The sequence below is a fragment of the Synchytrium microbalum genome, assembly GCF_006535985.1.
Source record: "Synchytrium microbalum strain JEL517 chromosome Unknown SmJEL517_scf0013, whole genome shotgun sequence".
Taxonomy (NCBI): Eukaryota; Fungi; Chytridiomycota; class Chytridiomycetes; order Synchytriales; family Synchytriaceae; genus Synchytrium; species Synchytrium microbalum.
Genome location: NW_022158362.1, coordinates 460,704 through 475,729, shown reverse-complemented (window position 1 = coordinate 475,729; position 15,026 = coordinate 460,704). Strand labels below are relative to the sequence as shown.

The window sequence follows — 15,026 nt, the reverse complement described above, 5'->3', positions numbered from 1 at the left end:
CTGCTGGAACTGATCAGCCATTAGCTCCTGCTTTTACAGACAGTCAACGTAGCATCCGTCTGGCTCACGGAATCGGCATGTACTTGATATTTTTATTGATATTTCCAAGCGCTGCATTCTATGCTCGGTGCGTTTTACTCAGGACAGCCTGACAACACATTCGCTGACAAAGCGCTGGCATGTGCTAACCACCATCCACACAAACCAGGTTCTTTAAGGGCGCCCGAGGCTGGATTGCTCTTCATGCAGCCATACAAACCGCTGGCTCCTTTGGAGTACTTGCATTCTTCATCTTAATCATAAACACTGTGGATCCAAACAACATTTCCCATCCACATGGGATTATCGGAATCATTCTAGTTATTATGGTCATGATTCAACCGCTCGCTGGTCTGCTCAACTATTTGGGTATGGTCTCGTTGAAGATGGACAGACATCGAGCATGGGTGAAAAAGGGACATATCACACTTGGGTGGGTGGCAATACGAGATGTGCGCTTCAAATCGGATGTATGATCTAAATAACATCACGAAATTTAGGTTCTCAATATTGACATTGGCCATAGTCCAAGTCGGGCTCGGTATCAACAACTTCCATAAGCTACCAGCTGGCTTATCAACCGCAAAAGGCATGCCTTGGTGGATTGTCTTCTTTTGCGTCTCGGTCTTTTGGATTGGTGCATTTCTAGGAACTGAACTATTTATGTCCGTAAAACTGAAAAACATGTATCCAGAGATGGTCGTGTTGAAAAAGGGAGATTACGATGTGGACTCTACCTCCAGTAAAAGCGGCAACGGAAACGGAAGCAGTACTAGAGGGAGCGTGATACCTGGAATCAATTTACGGAATATTCGGCCCATCACGCCGAAAGAGAGAAGGCCGTCTACGGATCGTGAGACTTCGATATCCGGATTGGATCGGTTATTGGATATTCAGAAGGATGTCAAGGCTGCTAGATCGGCATCTGGTAATTATATTAGTTTTTCGTGGGCTGATGTGGATATGCTAGTCTCCCAAGGGTACGTCTTTTTTTGTTCTCAAAATAGTTCCAAACACCATCTTGGTGCCACAGGTGTCCGGTTCGAACTAGTTCTTACCTACTATTCCATTGCAGATCTGTTTTGGTAACCATTGATAGAAAATGGTGAGACAATCTCAAGTCAGAATTATGTCAATTTGCCCTCAAGTGGTAGAATCCCCAGATAACTAACTGTGACCTTTTCCCTCCAGGGTGTATGACGTGACGCAGTTCGCTCGATGGCATCCAGGAGGCGCCATAGTATTAGGCAGTGCGGCAGGGACAGATATAACATTGGACGTTTTCCCACCACCAGTTCCACCAAAACGTGATTCTTCCAGAGCTCAACCTCGTCGATTCCCACAAGGTCCTGCTGCATCAGTAGAAGAAGCCCTTTTACGAACCGCGCGGGCAGCTGGGTCGCTCATGTCTACCGATAAAGCAGCTCTAGAACGTGAACGACGTTACCACCTGCATTCTGTAACCGCTGTACGTAAACTAGCCAGTCATCTAGTAGGTGAAATCAGCACGCCTCGGGACGAGTATGCTTCATTAGAGTACCGAAGATATCTAATCACTTCAAACACACAATTGACATCATTGTCGAATGCTACCAATGCCGTACATCGACTGAGATTAGCAGTGTTACATCCACCATCTTACAGGTCCAATGTATTCTATCCACCGATTCTGCCTGGCCAATGTGTAGAAGTGCAAATCATACCGTCTGCATGGAATCCTAAACCGGTATCACGATTCTATACACCTATAGAAGGAGATATGGAGTGCTTTGAAATTATAGTACAGGTTGAAGCTCGAGGACAAGTGAGTGGACGATTAGCTGGGGGAGGAATTACGCTTGTGAAAGTCCGTGGGCCGTTCGGTGACGGTCTAACTATAAAACGACCCTTATCGAACGCGCCACAATCTGTCGCTTCCGGATACGAGAGCACCATGACGCCAGACTCGACTACCGGATGGCCGAGACGAGTCATGTTTATAGCTGCTGGCAGTGGCGTTACTCCATTTTTGCAAATGGTCAATAATGCATTACTGCCTACTCTCGTCCCTGTAAACGTCGAAGCAGATTATAATCCGAATACGACGACGCACTTGACGCTTGCTGAAGGTGATCGAGTCGCGATTACTCATCATACATATAACGGATTTGCTGAAGGTTTCCATCTCAAGAATGGAAGAAGTGGTATAATTCCTCTTATATTGACTACTCCGCCAGTTGGTCGTAATGTTGAATTCATCTTGATTCATTGTATTGGAGTTTTGGGTGATGCCATTGGAAACGATATCTTGGAAGGAGCTGAGGTGAGTGCTCACTAAAAAAACTGGAGCTGAATCTTCATTGGAATCCAATATTGTTCGTTTGTTTCTTTTTACAAGATTCTCACCCTTTTCCTCATACTAGTTGGCACATCCCAAATCGATATCCACTCATTATGTAATTTCAAAGGCAGGCAGATCAGTCAAAGACGAGGTCTCATTTGCCAAAATCCACAAAGGACCATTGAGCCATGCCATGCTCTTCTCACTCCTATCCAATACGCGATGGAGGCGCGATGCTCTAGCAGGAGAACAAATTGCCGTCGTATGTGGCCCAGGACGATTCGTTGATGACGCTGCAGGATGGTTGAGAGACATTGGTGGTGGTGCTGTTCTTGAAATGGGTGAACAAATCACAAAGAACTTTGGATCTGATTGGGATAACTGGGTTGAACGACGACAATTGCCGAATGGGACCTCTACAAATCCTACAAGTCCTAGCAATCAGTAAGCGAGGCAGTCATGGTTGAAAAGGCTTGGCGTTTTCATCGGTTTCTGACTTTTTTTTCCGTCTCAATTCTAGGATTGCACCAATGTCTGTAAGCTCTAATGGAGCAAACTCGAGTGGCAGTAGTCATACAGACGGCGTTACGATGGTCATTAATACGCTCCAAAATCAGCAACAGGGATCTAATAACCAGCAACAGGGATACAGTAACCAGCAACAGGGATACAATAACCAGCAACCCGCATACAATAATCTGCCAGGCGGGTACAACAATAACAACAACCAGCAACCCGCATACAATAACCAACAATCAGGATACAACAACCAACAACAACCCGTATACAATAATCAACAACCCGTATACAATAATATCATCACAACGCCCATCTCTCGAGACCTCTCTGTAAACACTACATCGTCCAATGGTATAGATATGCGATCTGCTGTCGGAAGACGCACCGCTCCAGGATATGACATTGATGGTGCATCGTCAGTTGGCCCAACAGCTGTATCATTAGCTCCACGACCACTGCCTATCATACCGGGACCACTTGTAAACAATCCAGAACCTTTACCAATGCCATCACAATCCGAAGATCAGCAGGTGGATAACGATGACAATTTAACAGTAGTAGATGATTATGACGATATGGCACCATCTAGATCAGCTTCTTTACGTCACCGTCCACCATCACCTGACGGGTCGATAAAATCGGATATAACAGCTTCGACAGTGGATGCACACTCATCTATATCATATCAAACACCTCAGATCTGGCCGCCAATGCCACCACCAATGACTTACTTACCTGTACCGTCGTCGTCAGCATCGGGCCAAGACACCGGTAGTAGTGTAATTATTCCAAGAGCTGTGCGAACGGCACTTGATGATAAACGTGCTAGTACCGCAGCATCAGTAGCTTCATCATCATTTGGTAGTGCCGAACGTTTGTTCAGCTCTGGAATGCTGTCTGAAGCTGGGTACTTGAAGTTGAAGGAGATTGAACTGGAAGCTCAAAAGGAAAAGAGGAGGTTGACGCTGCAACATCAGCGTCTTGTTGGTAGTAGTAGCACAGCTGGGTCTGTTGCTGGAAATAATTTTGGGAGTGTAGCAGCTAGCTCTACGTTGGGAAACAGTACACCTCGTCCGGATTCGAGAGCAACGGACGCATCAATGACATTGTGATTTTATGTTCAGAAAAGAGTACAAAAGTAGGATGTAAGGAAGGATTGAGAGTGGGAGAGTGGGAGGGTATCTTAAACTATATATTTGCCAAAAATTTCAAACCTTTCTATCTATTCAAAACAATTATTTACAATAATGGAGTGGGTTTCAAGGCCGCAGATTGCGATTGCACGCGTTAGAAGCCTTGATCTCCGAAGCAAACATGTCCTATATGTTGAAAGACACGTAACGAAACTATCACAGCCATTGCGTTGAAGTTGTTGCAAAATTCATCCATTTTAAAGACACGTAGAATCAAGCACTTTGTCCATTAGAAGCTAGAATATGACCAAGGCTCTTCGATATACAGGTAGTCTACTCAAATCCCAGCCATGTCTACTCTGCAGCACGAGAAAATCAATGAGCTTACACGCTGGAATTGAAACTTCCAAACTGCCACTTGCTTCTTCAACACCCTCAATATCATATAACGAGAGAAAAGATAAATTGTTACTGCTACGGACGGCACTGTCAGACCATTTTACCAGCAGCGATTTGACTACATCATCGCCGAAAACATCAACATCAAAAAATCCAAACATCAGTATGATTCATCACAAGCTCAATAACTCTGACATGGATCCATTACCTTCTCCGAATCCACCTACACCTAATAGTAGCAGGAAGGATCACCGATCGCCAGATTACTTGTTGAATGTTGGGGTAAGAACCGTCAAAGTCCAAGCAGCACGTATCATTTGTGGTCCAACTAAAACCAGCAATCGCATGCCGTTCTTCAAACTAGACTGCCATTCGAACACTCCAAGATGATCTACCCGCCCTATTCGATACTGGATTGTCAGACCTCACCATATACACGAACGACATCACATTTGTAGAACCATACCATACAGGCTTCACTATCAAAGGACGAAGAATATACGGCCTATCTGTATCAGCTCTGACATCAATGGTCAACCTGTACTTTTCCGACGTGGTCTTCGACATTATCAAAATGACTCAGATCAAAGGAAGCAGTGGGACTAGTGTTGGATTGGATGATGAACCTTCGTCTTCTGCTCCTGGGTCTGAGGGTACTGCTGATGAAAAGAGCAAGTCGCAGTATGAAAGTACGGGTGGTGATGATGATAAAGAGCCATTGAGGCTATTTGTCAGGTGGATATTTGAAGGCACGCCACGACCACAGTTGATTGCTTCTGGTGGTGATGTCATGTCAACGCCGAGGTCAACTTATGAGGGTGTTTTTGTGTAAGTGTTTTACGTATTGGCAGTATTATTAGAGCTATTTTTTTGGTCATTGAATTGGTCGGTGAATGGATTTCAATTTTCAATGAGCCAGCCTCCAATGTGAACTGGACGTTGAAACAGTGTGTCCATCAGTATTCAATCGATTCTAAACGCTTCCTTTGGAATCTTAGATATACATTTGATCCAGTGTCGGGCAAAATTAGAGAACATAGACTCACATCACTAAATCCTGCTCCACCCGCATTCTCGCTCTTTCGTTTTGGTGCAAGAGCACCGGTTGGCAATGCCGGGTTTGTACCATCCGTCAGTGTGTCATCAAACAACAATAAGGCCAATTCAAAAAACTGTACACAATAAATTGCAAACGTATTTAATATCTTTCGCATATATAGATCAAAGCATAATCGCATAGACGTTGTCTTGGTTTCAAGTCTGATTCCACGAGTGAATTGTGATCACCTATTGGGTTGAACTTACTCGCTGTTCATTGTCCTCATAGGAATTAAACATCTCTATTCAGTGGTTGAAAGTACGGGAAGCTACAACTATATCCACTCAACAAAAGTCCCACCCTTGAAATGTCCAACTAAGCCTAATTCACGGTAGCTAGCAGACTGTGTCAGGTTGCAGTGTTGGCTGAAGCAGACATATCATGAAAGCAACATCTCCACGACCACCCTTCACTTGTCCTGGACTGGCTTCCCGGCCTTGCACGTCACTTTATTTATCATGAGGAGGAGGCATGATACCAGCATTGTTGAGCAAGACATCGAAACCATCTGGGAAGATCCTTGTCACAGCATCCACAACGCCTTTGATGGATTCGTCATTATTAACATCGAGAGGCAAGATGTGAAGACGTCCAGAGTACTCTTCTGCCAATTCAGATAACTCAGTTGCTTGAGAAGGTGTACGAGCACCAGCAACAACCTGAGCAGTAGGAGATTTTCCCAGAGAATGTTTGACAAGCGCGAGACCAATGCCGCTAGTCGTTTTGAATTGTGAATCGGGTGGAAAAGCGTGTTGCGGTAAATACAGTAAGCACATAAGCACTAAGGGATTTGTGCTTATACGGTATAGCACGGCTCAGATAGATTCATACAAGTTTGAAACGAAACTCCCCTGTACGATATCGCCACCGTTGATAGTGATCAGAGTTAGTAGTCGCCTAGCGATTTGAAGTGAACTACTTGATGGATGGCACAGTGTTAAAGAGATAACCAGCAGACTTGAATCTGGAGAGTTTATCTTGTTTGCGTCCATCCATTGTTTGGAACTTGGAACACCGCTAACACAATGAGCTTCCGCTACAGAGGAGATCCCGTCTAATTATAGGATATCCATATCTACAAGGAATACAACCACAAAGATTTATGAGCATTCTGCAGCCGCCAAAAATTCCATCTGATCAGTCAAGTATCGACGATCCTAAAAGAAAATCACCCGAGTATCAGCATATGTGAACAGCCTCTCTTTAAGTTTCTTCTTTCTCACCATTGAAAGTCCACCAACAGCCTTGTTCAGCCGACGTGTGAGCAAGTCAAAATCGATATTCGTCACATTCTTCACCGTAGAAGTACTATCCCGAGCTTTTTGAGGCATCCCGTACTGAGGAGTAGAAATGTTGTAACTCTGTGACTGCCTCTCTACTCGTACAGCCATCCTCTGCAACTCCTCTCGTTCTTGAGCAAGTCTCAATCGCTCTTCAATAAACCTCTTCATAGACGATTCAGCTTGTTCACGTTCACTATAAGCTTCCACCATCATCACTTCGACCTCCTCTCTCATTTGATCGGCTTGAGCTCTTGCACTTTCGGCTTCTCGTAGCACGTCACGAGCCTTGCGAGCTTCGGCAGCATCTGATTCTAAAGCAGCACGGAAAGATTCAAATGATTCTCGTTCAGCTTCGAGTTTGGCAAATCCGTTTTCGAGTGTTAATTCCACAGAGTGAAGTCTCGCTGACTCTGATGAGAGTTCAATTTCTCGCTTCCGTAGTTGCTTGAGTTCTGATTCAACCCATGCTCGTTCTATGTGGATCGAATTTTTTTAGATGTGACACAAAAAAACAGAATCTAAGTCCTCTTTAGATGAAAATACCTTCATTGGCACCCTCAAATTCACGTAAAAGTGCACTGCGACTATCTTCTTCATGCTCCTTCAGTTGCAGAACTCTGAGCTCAAACTGAGCCTTTTCAAGTGTCAGATTTCGTTTCTCATCGTCCAGAGAGTTTGTCAATCGTCTCCTTTCCGTAATAAAGTCTTCTCGTATACGAATCAAATCATCGCGATCTTGAATAAGACGTTCATTTGCCAATTGCAAGGATTTACGCAGATCAGTCTAAAGAGATCAATGAGAAGGTCAGCGAGTAAATCGAATGAAATTTACATAAGAATACGAATTACCATTTCAGACTCGGTATTTTGCACATTACGAGATGAAGATTGCCGTTCAGCTTCACGGGCTGTTTGCTCAAGTCGTAACGAGTGTTCAAGAGCAGCGACAAGAGACAAAACACGAGACCTTTCATTTTCATGCTCTCTTTCTCGTTGCGAGATGGCTTCTAGTTGAGCAGTCAATTTTGATTCTTTGTGTATGAGGTCCTTCTCTCTTGTCTAGGAGCAAAACAAAGTTACACCTGTAGAAAATAACGAGCAATTGCACTATAAGCGGGTTACCTGCAAAGACTCGAATAGCCCCACATCAGTCTTATCTCTCATGATTTCAGCGGCGCGTAACCGGGATTCCACACGCTCTGCCATAGTTTCTAACTCTGCCGCAAACTTGGTTGTCGTATTGGTTGTCATTTGCTGGAGTTTGGTTGAGATGGTCCTGGAAAGCTAAAAAAAAATATGAGCAAGCTGCTGAGAGCATTTAACCTTTTCTCGTCTACATACCTCCTCAGCATGAGTTTGTCGCAGGGCATTTAATTCCTGTATATGCTCGGTTTTCAACCTCGAAACCTCAGACGAAGCAAGCCGAGATATCTAGTTACATAAATTGTTTTGTTTGAGCATGGTATGGCGATATATATACGATTATTTGCCTACCTCAAGTCGAACTTGTTCCTTGGCTGCATCAGTCTCTAGTTGCCATCTTGCACGTAGCGACGCAACTTCCGCTGACTTGGCTTCTTCCCATCTTGCACGGTCAGCTTGCTCCATTTCAGACGTGACTCTTCGTTGTTCGACAAACTAAGAAATGATATATTGATACACTTCTTTTTTGCCAGAAAACGTGGTTTCTTACCTTGGATTGAATGTCGTTGAGATACAATGTCAATTTTCTTAATGCTTCTCGAGCATCGGATAATTCACGGTCCAAAGCTGATACCTAATTGTTTCACACTCTTGTCAGTCGTGAGACAAGGGAGGGAAAAGAGAGGAAAGCGTCTAAAACTACCTTCGATTGATAAGTCGAAGTGACATTAGCCATCTCTCTATCATGATACAATATCTCATCTTGCATATTCTTTTTTAACTGCGAAATTTCCCCTCGCAAAGTCTCGATCAAAGCCGCATACTGTTCATTCACTTCATTCAACACATTATGAGACGTGATTGTTCCAGAAACGCTGGGTGTAGATCCAAACTCATGGTCCATCCGATTTGATCGAACAGACTTGGACGAACGTGTCATGTGTGGATGTGGCAAGCTTCGTAATTGTCCACCAGTGTGATATAAGTAGCTTTGGTCTGATATGCGTCGATGTGGTGGCAAATCTCGTGTTCCGTCGTCTTCATCTTCTTCGTCGGTTGGTGGATCCCGGACTTGAGAGTTGCTGGCTGGTAATTCTCGCGTACTTGTGCCTTCTGAAGGCAATTCTCTAGTGGCTTGTACAGAAGGTAACTCTCGTGTACCATCAGGCGGTAGCTCTCGCGCTTTGAAATCAATAGGTCTTGAAGCTCGTCTTGTCAAAGGCTGCCCATCTGCTGTGGTAATCCCCTTGAACAAATCAGTGGTGGAAGACATCTCAGACTGTAAAGATAAACGAAATTAGAAGCGATCAGAAGAACCCTTGTAGTTATTCGCAAACACCTTGGGATTCCTGTTATCTATTGCCACAAGTTCCATAGGCGTAAGGGTAACATGCCGCGTATCGTTCGACGACAATATCTGATCAAACTCTGAAAAATCACTCTTCTCCTTCTGTGCCTAGACGAACTAGATCTTTAACAAAATTCTCCACCCGAAAATGCTAAATATAAATCATAAACGAACCTTGACTTTGGTGTCCAACAACAAGCTAGTAACAGATCCATGAGACGATTCTCTCTGCGACTTCCCCAATTTTGAAAAGATTCCAAGGGCACGCTGCATTGTCCCAGAACTAGAATTCAAAGGATCTGCTCTACTAGGAGAATCAGTGCGACCAGGAGAGTCCAAAATCGATGGCGAAAGGTTTTGATGTGATCTTGTTGGCGATCCTGGATTTGCATCAGCACTGGCTCTACGTTTCGTGGCTGGGCTTTGATGATGTAAGTTTGATTTACTATCCGGTAATCTAGACATGCTAGTATTGATTTGTAGTATGGCAGGTTTAGGGCTCGATGATTGCGGGCTCGTGGTTGATGAGTCGTTTGAGACTTGGACCACTCTGCCGTCTTCTTCAGGACCAGGTAGACTGGACAATGGCACATTAGGTGAGCTTGCAGACGTCTTCAAAAACGAACGTGATTGTTGACGATTTCTTGGAGCAATCAATTCTGCAACTCGTGATGACGAAGCAGATGTTGCTGCCTGTTGACTTGTTGTTGCTGACTGTTGACTTGTTTGTCTGACTGATGGTTTCGTCAACACTGAGGGTCTTGTCAGCGTAGATTGATGTGTTCCTGTAGATATTCTTGTATGTTCTGAAGCTCTTGATTGCCTGGAAAGTCGTTGTGGAGAATCGGTTTTTGACTGTTGACTCAACCGTATTGATACAGGTCGTTCCGATTTTTTGGAGTGTTGACTTGTTGGAGACATGGGATCCTGATAGTCGTCATTTGACGAACTAGTCTCATCAGTAGCCGAAAGCGAAACAACTGGGCTCTACAAATTTTAAGATTTCAATAAACGTCGACACACAACCACCGGCATCAAAAGTTTGTGCGAATTGTGAGAAGATTCATACCGACTCTTCATCTTCTTCCTCAGAGCTTGAGATTTCGTTGACCACTGACGGTATAAAACGAGGGGCAGATGTGTCTGCACCACCACCAGACCTTCGTCCGAATTTTGGAGCATTTCCTAGGCCTGGAATAATAGTCGCAGACGATGATTGCCTGGATCCATCGACATTTCCTCCATTTCCTGAAAACACGATTTTGGTGTTAAAATCTTTCAGACAAAATGTCGATGACACGATTAGACAACACCATCGAGAGGCACGGTAGAGTGCATGATAGACCTATTTTCGTTGGAGGTAGGCCTACCGCCACGAATTGTTGACGAAACTGGAGGCGGATGATCGTCTTCACTCGAAAATTCAGACATGGAGGAAGGAGATCTTGCCCTATTGCCGGCCTAATACGAAAACATCTAGTTAAAGAGATAGCACTAAATAAAGAATCGATCAAGGCCTCGCACCATGGAGTGTGTCTGAGTGACAACCAAAAAACGTTTTTGGACGCGACTGAGGAGCGAGGTAAGAGTTCTTCTTCAAACTAGCATTGAACACATGAGAAACCCTATAAAAATATCGAATACTATCTCACCAATGCTCACCAAAGGTATACCAGCATATATTACGCGTTTTACAACACTTTTATTACTTGGTGACATTGTGAATTGCTGAAGCCAGGTAGTCAACATTACCAGTATTGATTCCAGCAATGGAAATACGTCCATCTCCTGTCATGTATATGGAGAATTCAGACCTGAGTCGAGCAACTTGGTCTGGTGTAAGTCCTGTGAAGGCAAACATTCCAATCTGTGCTGTGACATGGTCCCAATTCTTCTTGGACTTGTTTGTTTCCACCAATCCCTTTTTCAGGGCAGCCCCTAGCAGATGCGGAGACATTGTCAATGTTTTGCCACAAGTTCGACGAATGGAGAACCTACTCATGCTGATAATGCGATCAGCCATCATCTTCACTTCCTTGTACCATTCAGTTCGTAATTCTGGTCGGCCAAGGACTTCTTTTACGATTCGAGCTCCAGCAAGAGGTGGATTTGAGTAAATCTACAGTAGCGATTGACCCCTAAGTCGGGATTCCTTTCCCCAGCTGCTACCAACTCACACATGAGACTTACAGGACGAACAGAGATCTTGACTTGAGAATCCACGGCCTTTGCTTCAGTTGGGGAATCAGTGACGATGGAGAAGCAACCAACCTAAGACGAGAAGCGTGAGGCTACTAGTTCTCAAACTTCGAATACATTTTATTTTCAAAGTTTCTATACTCACACGTTCACCATACAATCCCTTAAAAGAGCGAAGAAAGCAAATGTCGTTAATCGGAAGAAACCGGAAAAGTGAACTGGAATGATTCAAAATTTTACCAAGTTCTTGGCATACGATTGCGCCAGAATGGGCTTGTGTCCCTCAGCCACAAAGTGGCGTAATGCGAATGCATCGATTGTTGGATCACCTGAAGCAAAACCTTGGTATGCCTACAACAACGAAATCGGAATGGATATCTACTGAAATTCTCGTCCGTCAAGTCAGGTTGCGTTCACGCACCATATCGAAAAAGACAAAGTGTGACTTTTGCTTGCAAACATCAGAGATTGCTGCCCATTGTTGTTTAGTAGGATCAACACCCGTAGGATTATGTGCACAAGCGTGTAACAGAATGAGAGAGTTATTGGGCATTGCCTACAGGTAAAGCGTGTTATTGATACGAAAATACATATATTCCTCAACGTGTAGCAACAGATATGTACCTTGAAATCACCAAGCATGCCATCAAAATCAAGTCCATTGGTTTTCTTGTCAAAGTACTTGTATGTACCAACTTCCAAACCAGAGTCCTTGAAGACATTGTTGTGGTTGCCCCATCTACACGAGAATACATGAGTTCCTCTTGACTATCTGAATTGCATTACTCGAAATGCTCACGTAGGACTTGGAACAAAAATCTTCTTCGTTCCTGGCCAGAAACGAGATAAGAAGATGCCTCCCATACGAAGAGCACCAGTTCCTGACAGAGATTGAGCAGCCACAATGTTACCAGCCTTTAATGGTGCTGAATCGTCACCATATGCCAATCCGATTGATAACTTGTTGAATTCAGCAAGTCCAGAGATTGGGAGATACTCGTGATCCATCTTGGAATTGAAGATGATTTCTTCTGCCTAAAATTACAGTCAAAAGTGGGATCAAACATTGTTTTTGCCAGCATCGGCGTAGTTGCATTCTACCTTTTTCACACAGTTCAAGACGTATGGCTTTCCTTTATCGTCTCGGTAGGCTCCTACCCCCAAATTCATCTTTTTGGGATTGCTGTCAGCCTTAAATGCTTCTGATACTCCAAGAATTGGATCCGGAGGTCCCCTTTAATTCGAGAAGAAACAGTGCAGTCAATGTTTAGGAAGTTACGATTCATTCATCAACTACAGATAATTACATTGGCACTTTGGACCATGTGCTGGCAGGCCTAACATAGGAGATTCCTCCAATTTGAGAGAGAGACCTTGAGAATAAACGTGTTGCTGACATCCTACTGAATTCGTCGAAAGTGATTTTTAGTTTTCATTCAGACGTGAAACTGTCGTAGGAATACAATGCTTAAACAGGAAGAATCGCGCTCTGATCATGCCTCATCACGTACTTTTGCAGCTCTCTTGCCTTGTGAAATGAACTGGTACTTGAGCTGCTATCAAGTTTGTAAAATCTGCATGAACGTGATTTCGGAGAACTTGATCAACGCAAAGGGCTTCGAAAAATCTTATATATTTGGCACGCATATTCGGGTAGTTTCAGCGTCGCGCAAACGCGTTGAGTTTTAAACTGCTGCTGGTATGTATTGACATGGAAGAATGATGCAATCTTTGTACAACTCAATCACGACTTTCTACAATAAATTAAGGATAATTTGCACCTTGCAAGAACAGAGTTTGATCGTTGGCGATATGCCGCAGAGTGGTTCTGAGCTTGGAAAGCAGTTGCTCTAACAAACACATATGTTAATTGAAAATCAAGGTCTTCAATCATACGCTGCCTGACCTGCTCGTTCAACTGCAGCTTCCATATCACGTCCAGCAATCCTGTTCTCTTCTTCAAGTACTCGTAATTGGTCGAGCTAAAAAAAATGGTGTAAGACAGTACTTGAAGCTCGCCATGAAACATCGATCTAACCTGCTCCTCTTCTGATTTATCAATTCCAGGCAATGAATTGATGAGGAATTCAGTGACTTTGAATGTTCTGACAATATCTCTTCCCATTTTGGTTGCCAGCTCTAAAGTCAGTTTTGTATTTTAGCACCGAGACTCAGAGCGTATTCCTTGTCCTTATTGAAGCATTCATATCAAATAAATTTGGCTTCCTTTACCTCGACCACCAAGCTCCAAATTATGATTCTGCTCCTCTGAATACATAGAAATCATTTAACTCAATGCAATGCGTTTGGTGTCGACGAGCAACTGAGAAACACACCAGTAAAGGCCGTAACAGGTATATCTGCATCTAATGCAACCAATGGAGCATCACGTTGCAATGCTCCCACTGCTATATACATCATTTCCACGACCTAAAGGAACAGTTAATGTTTTGAAACTCACCTGCAGCTAAAACTCCTGAACCAAATAGAAGCTTACTCGATCCAAGCATGCTTGCAATTGCGATAGTCTGTCAGTGGGACCAACTGGTTTAGGAGCTGCTTCTCCTTCCATCCTATTCTCTATGTGATTTTTGGACGAACTGAATTTTACCAGCAAGACGCAATATCAAACGAGGGAGAAATAATACAAATGCTACCTTCCTTCGTGATTTCAATGTACGCTTGGAATCGCGAAATTGCCTTGACGACTTTCCAAGGTGGACGACACGAAACACAATGTGCCTGCTGGTTTTTCTAGTTTTTGACAATGGGTGATATTTTATGCTTTAGGTCTATATGACGATATGATATGAGGTGCTGTTCTACTCGTTGGTTTCCGTCTTCCTTATCCTGATTCTCAAAATGCCAGCCCTGGCCAGTCCACGTTTTGCCCACTCACAAGCATTTACACGGTACTACTCATGGCATTGTATTCATAGTCATGTCGTGATGGTGATGTGCATGTGAATGCCCAGCAGCCGCCTCCGATGAATGAATCATATGATGGTGAAGGCTAAGATGATGACCATCGTGAAGGTGGTGATTATGATGATGCGGCGCCGGGGTAGATTGGTGTGATACCTGCGGATACGGACTGTACGATGGCAGACTACCTATTGGGATTACCGCACCGTCACCTGCACCCATGTTTCGACCACGGGCCTGATAAAGTCGCAAGCCCTGTACAATGTGGGCTACGAAACTAGCAATTTGAAGTTGAAATATTTAAGAATTGCTGGACGTCATTCGAGGCCAAATCTGAAACTGAAATTCTACGAATTGGGCTTACATGAAAAGGACAAATGATCCAAACAGTCCCGCGATGATAAAGTACTGGTAGATCTCCGTGGTCTCAATTTACAAAGGAATACCTAGGATCTAACGATGGATCGTTTCCTTGATGTCGATGATCTAATGAGCGCAAAAACGTACTCCCAAACTCAGCATACAGAAAAGTATCACGTGCGCACCAAAAAAACAGTGAGATGGTGTCCTGCCACCCTCATGATCGTGTCGTCACCATTCAATAGGCTGAATACGCATT

The 15,026-nt window shown here is 43.9% G+C and overlaps 1 protein-coding gene across 1 annotated transcript; it reads right to left on the bottom strand.

The window, feature by feature from the left end:
• Positions 1-10,988: 10,988 nt before the first annotated feature.
• On the bottom strand, positions 10,989-14,054 carry SmJEL517_g02917 (aspartate transaminase; the record flags this gene model as incomplete). Its single annotated transcript, XM_031168845.1, has 14 exons — positions 10,989-11,221; positions 11,282-11,402; positions 11,474-11,554; positions 11,628-11,645; positions 11,723-11,833; positions 11,904-12,038; positions 12,107-12,221; positions 12,282-12,517; positions 12,584-12,716; positions 13,379-13,464; positions 13,521-13,621; positions 13,715-13,750; positions 13,819-13,912; positions 13,980-14,054. The coding sequence occupies 14 exons, from the start codon at positions 14,052-14,054 to the stop codon at positions 10,989-10,991; spliced, it is 1,575 nt and encodes a 524-aa protein (XP_031025176.1).
• Positions 14,055-15,026: the final 972 nt, after the last annotated feature.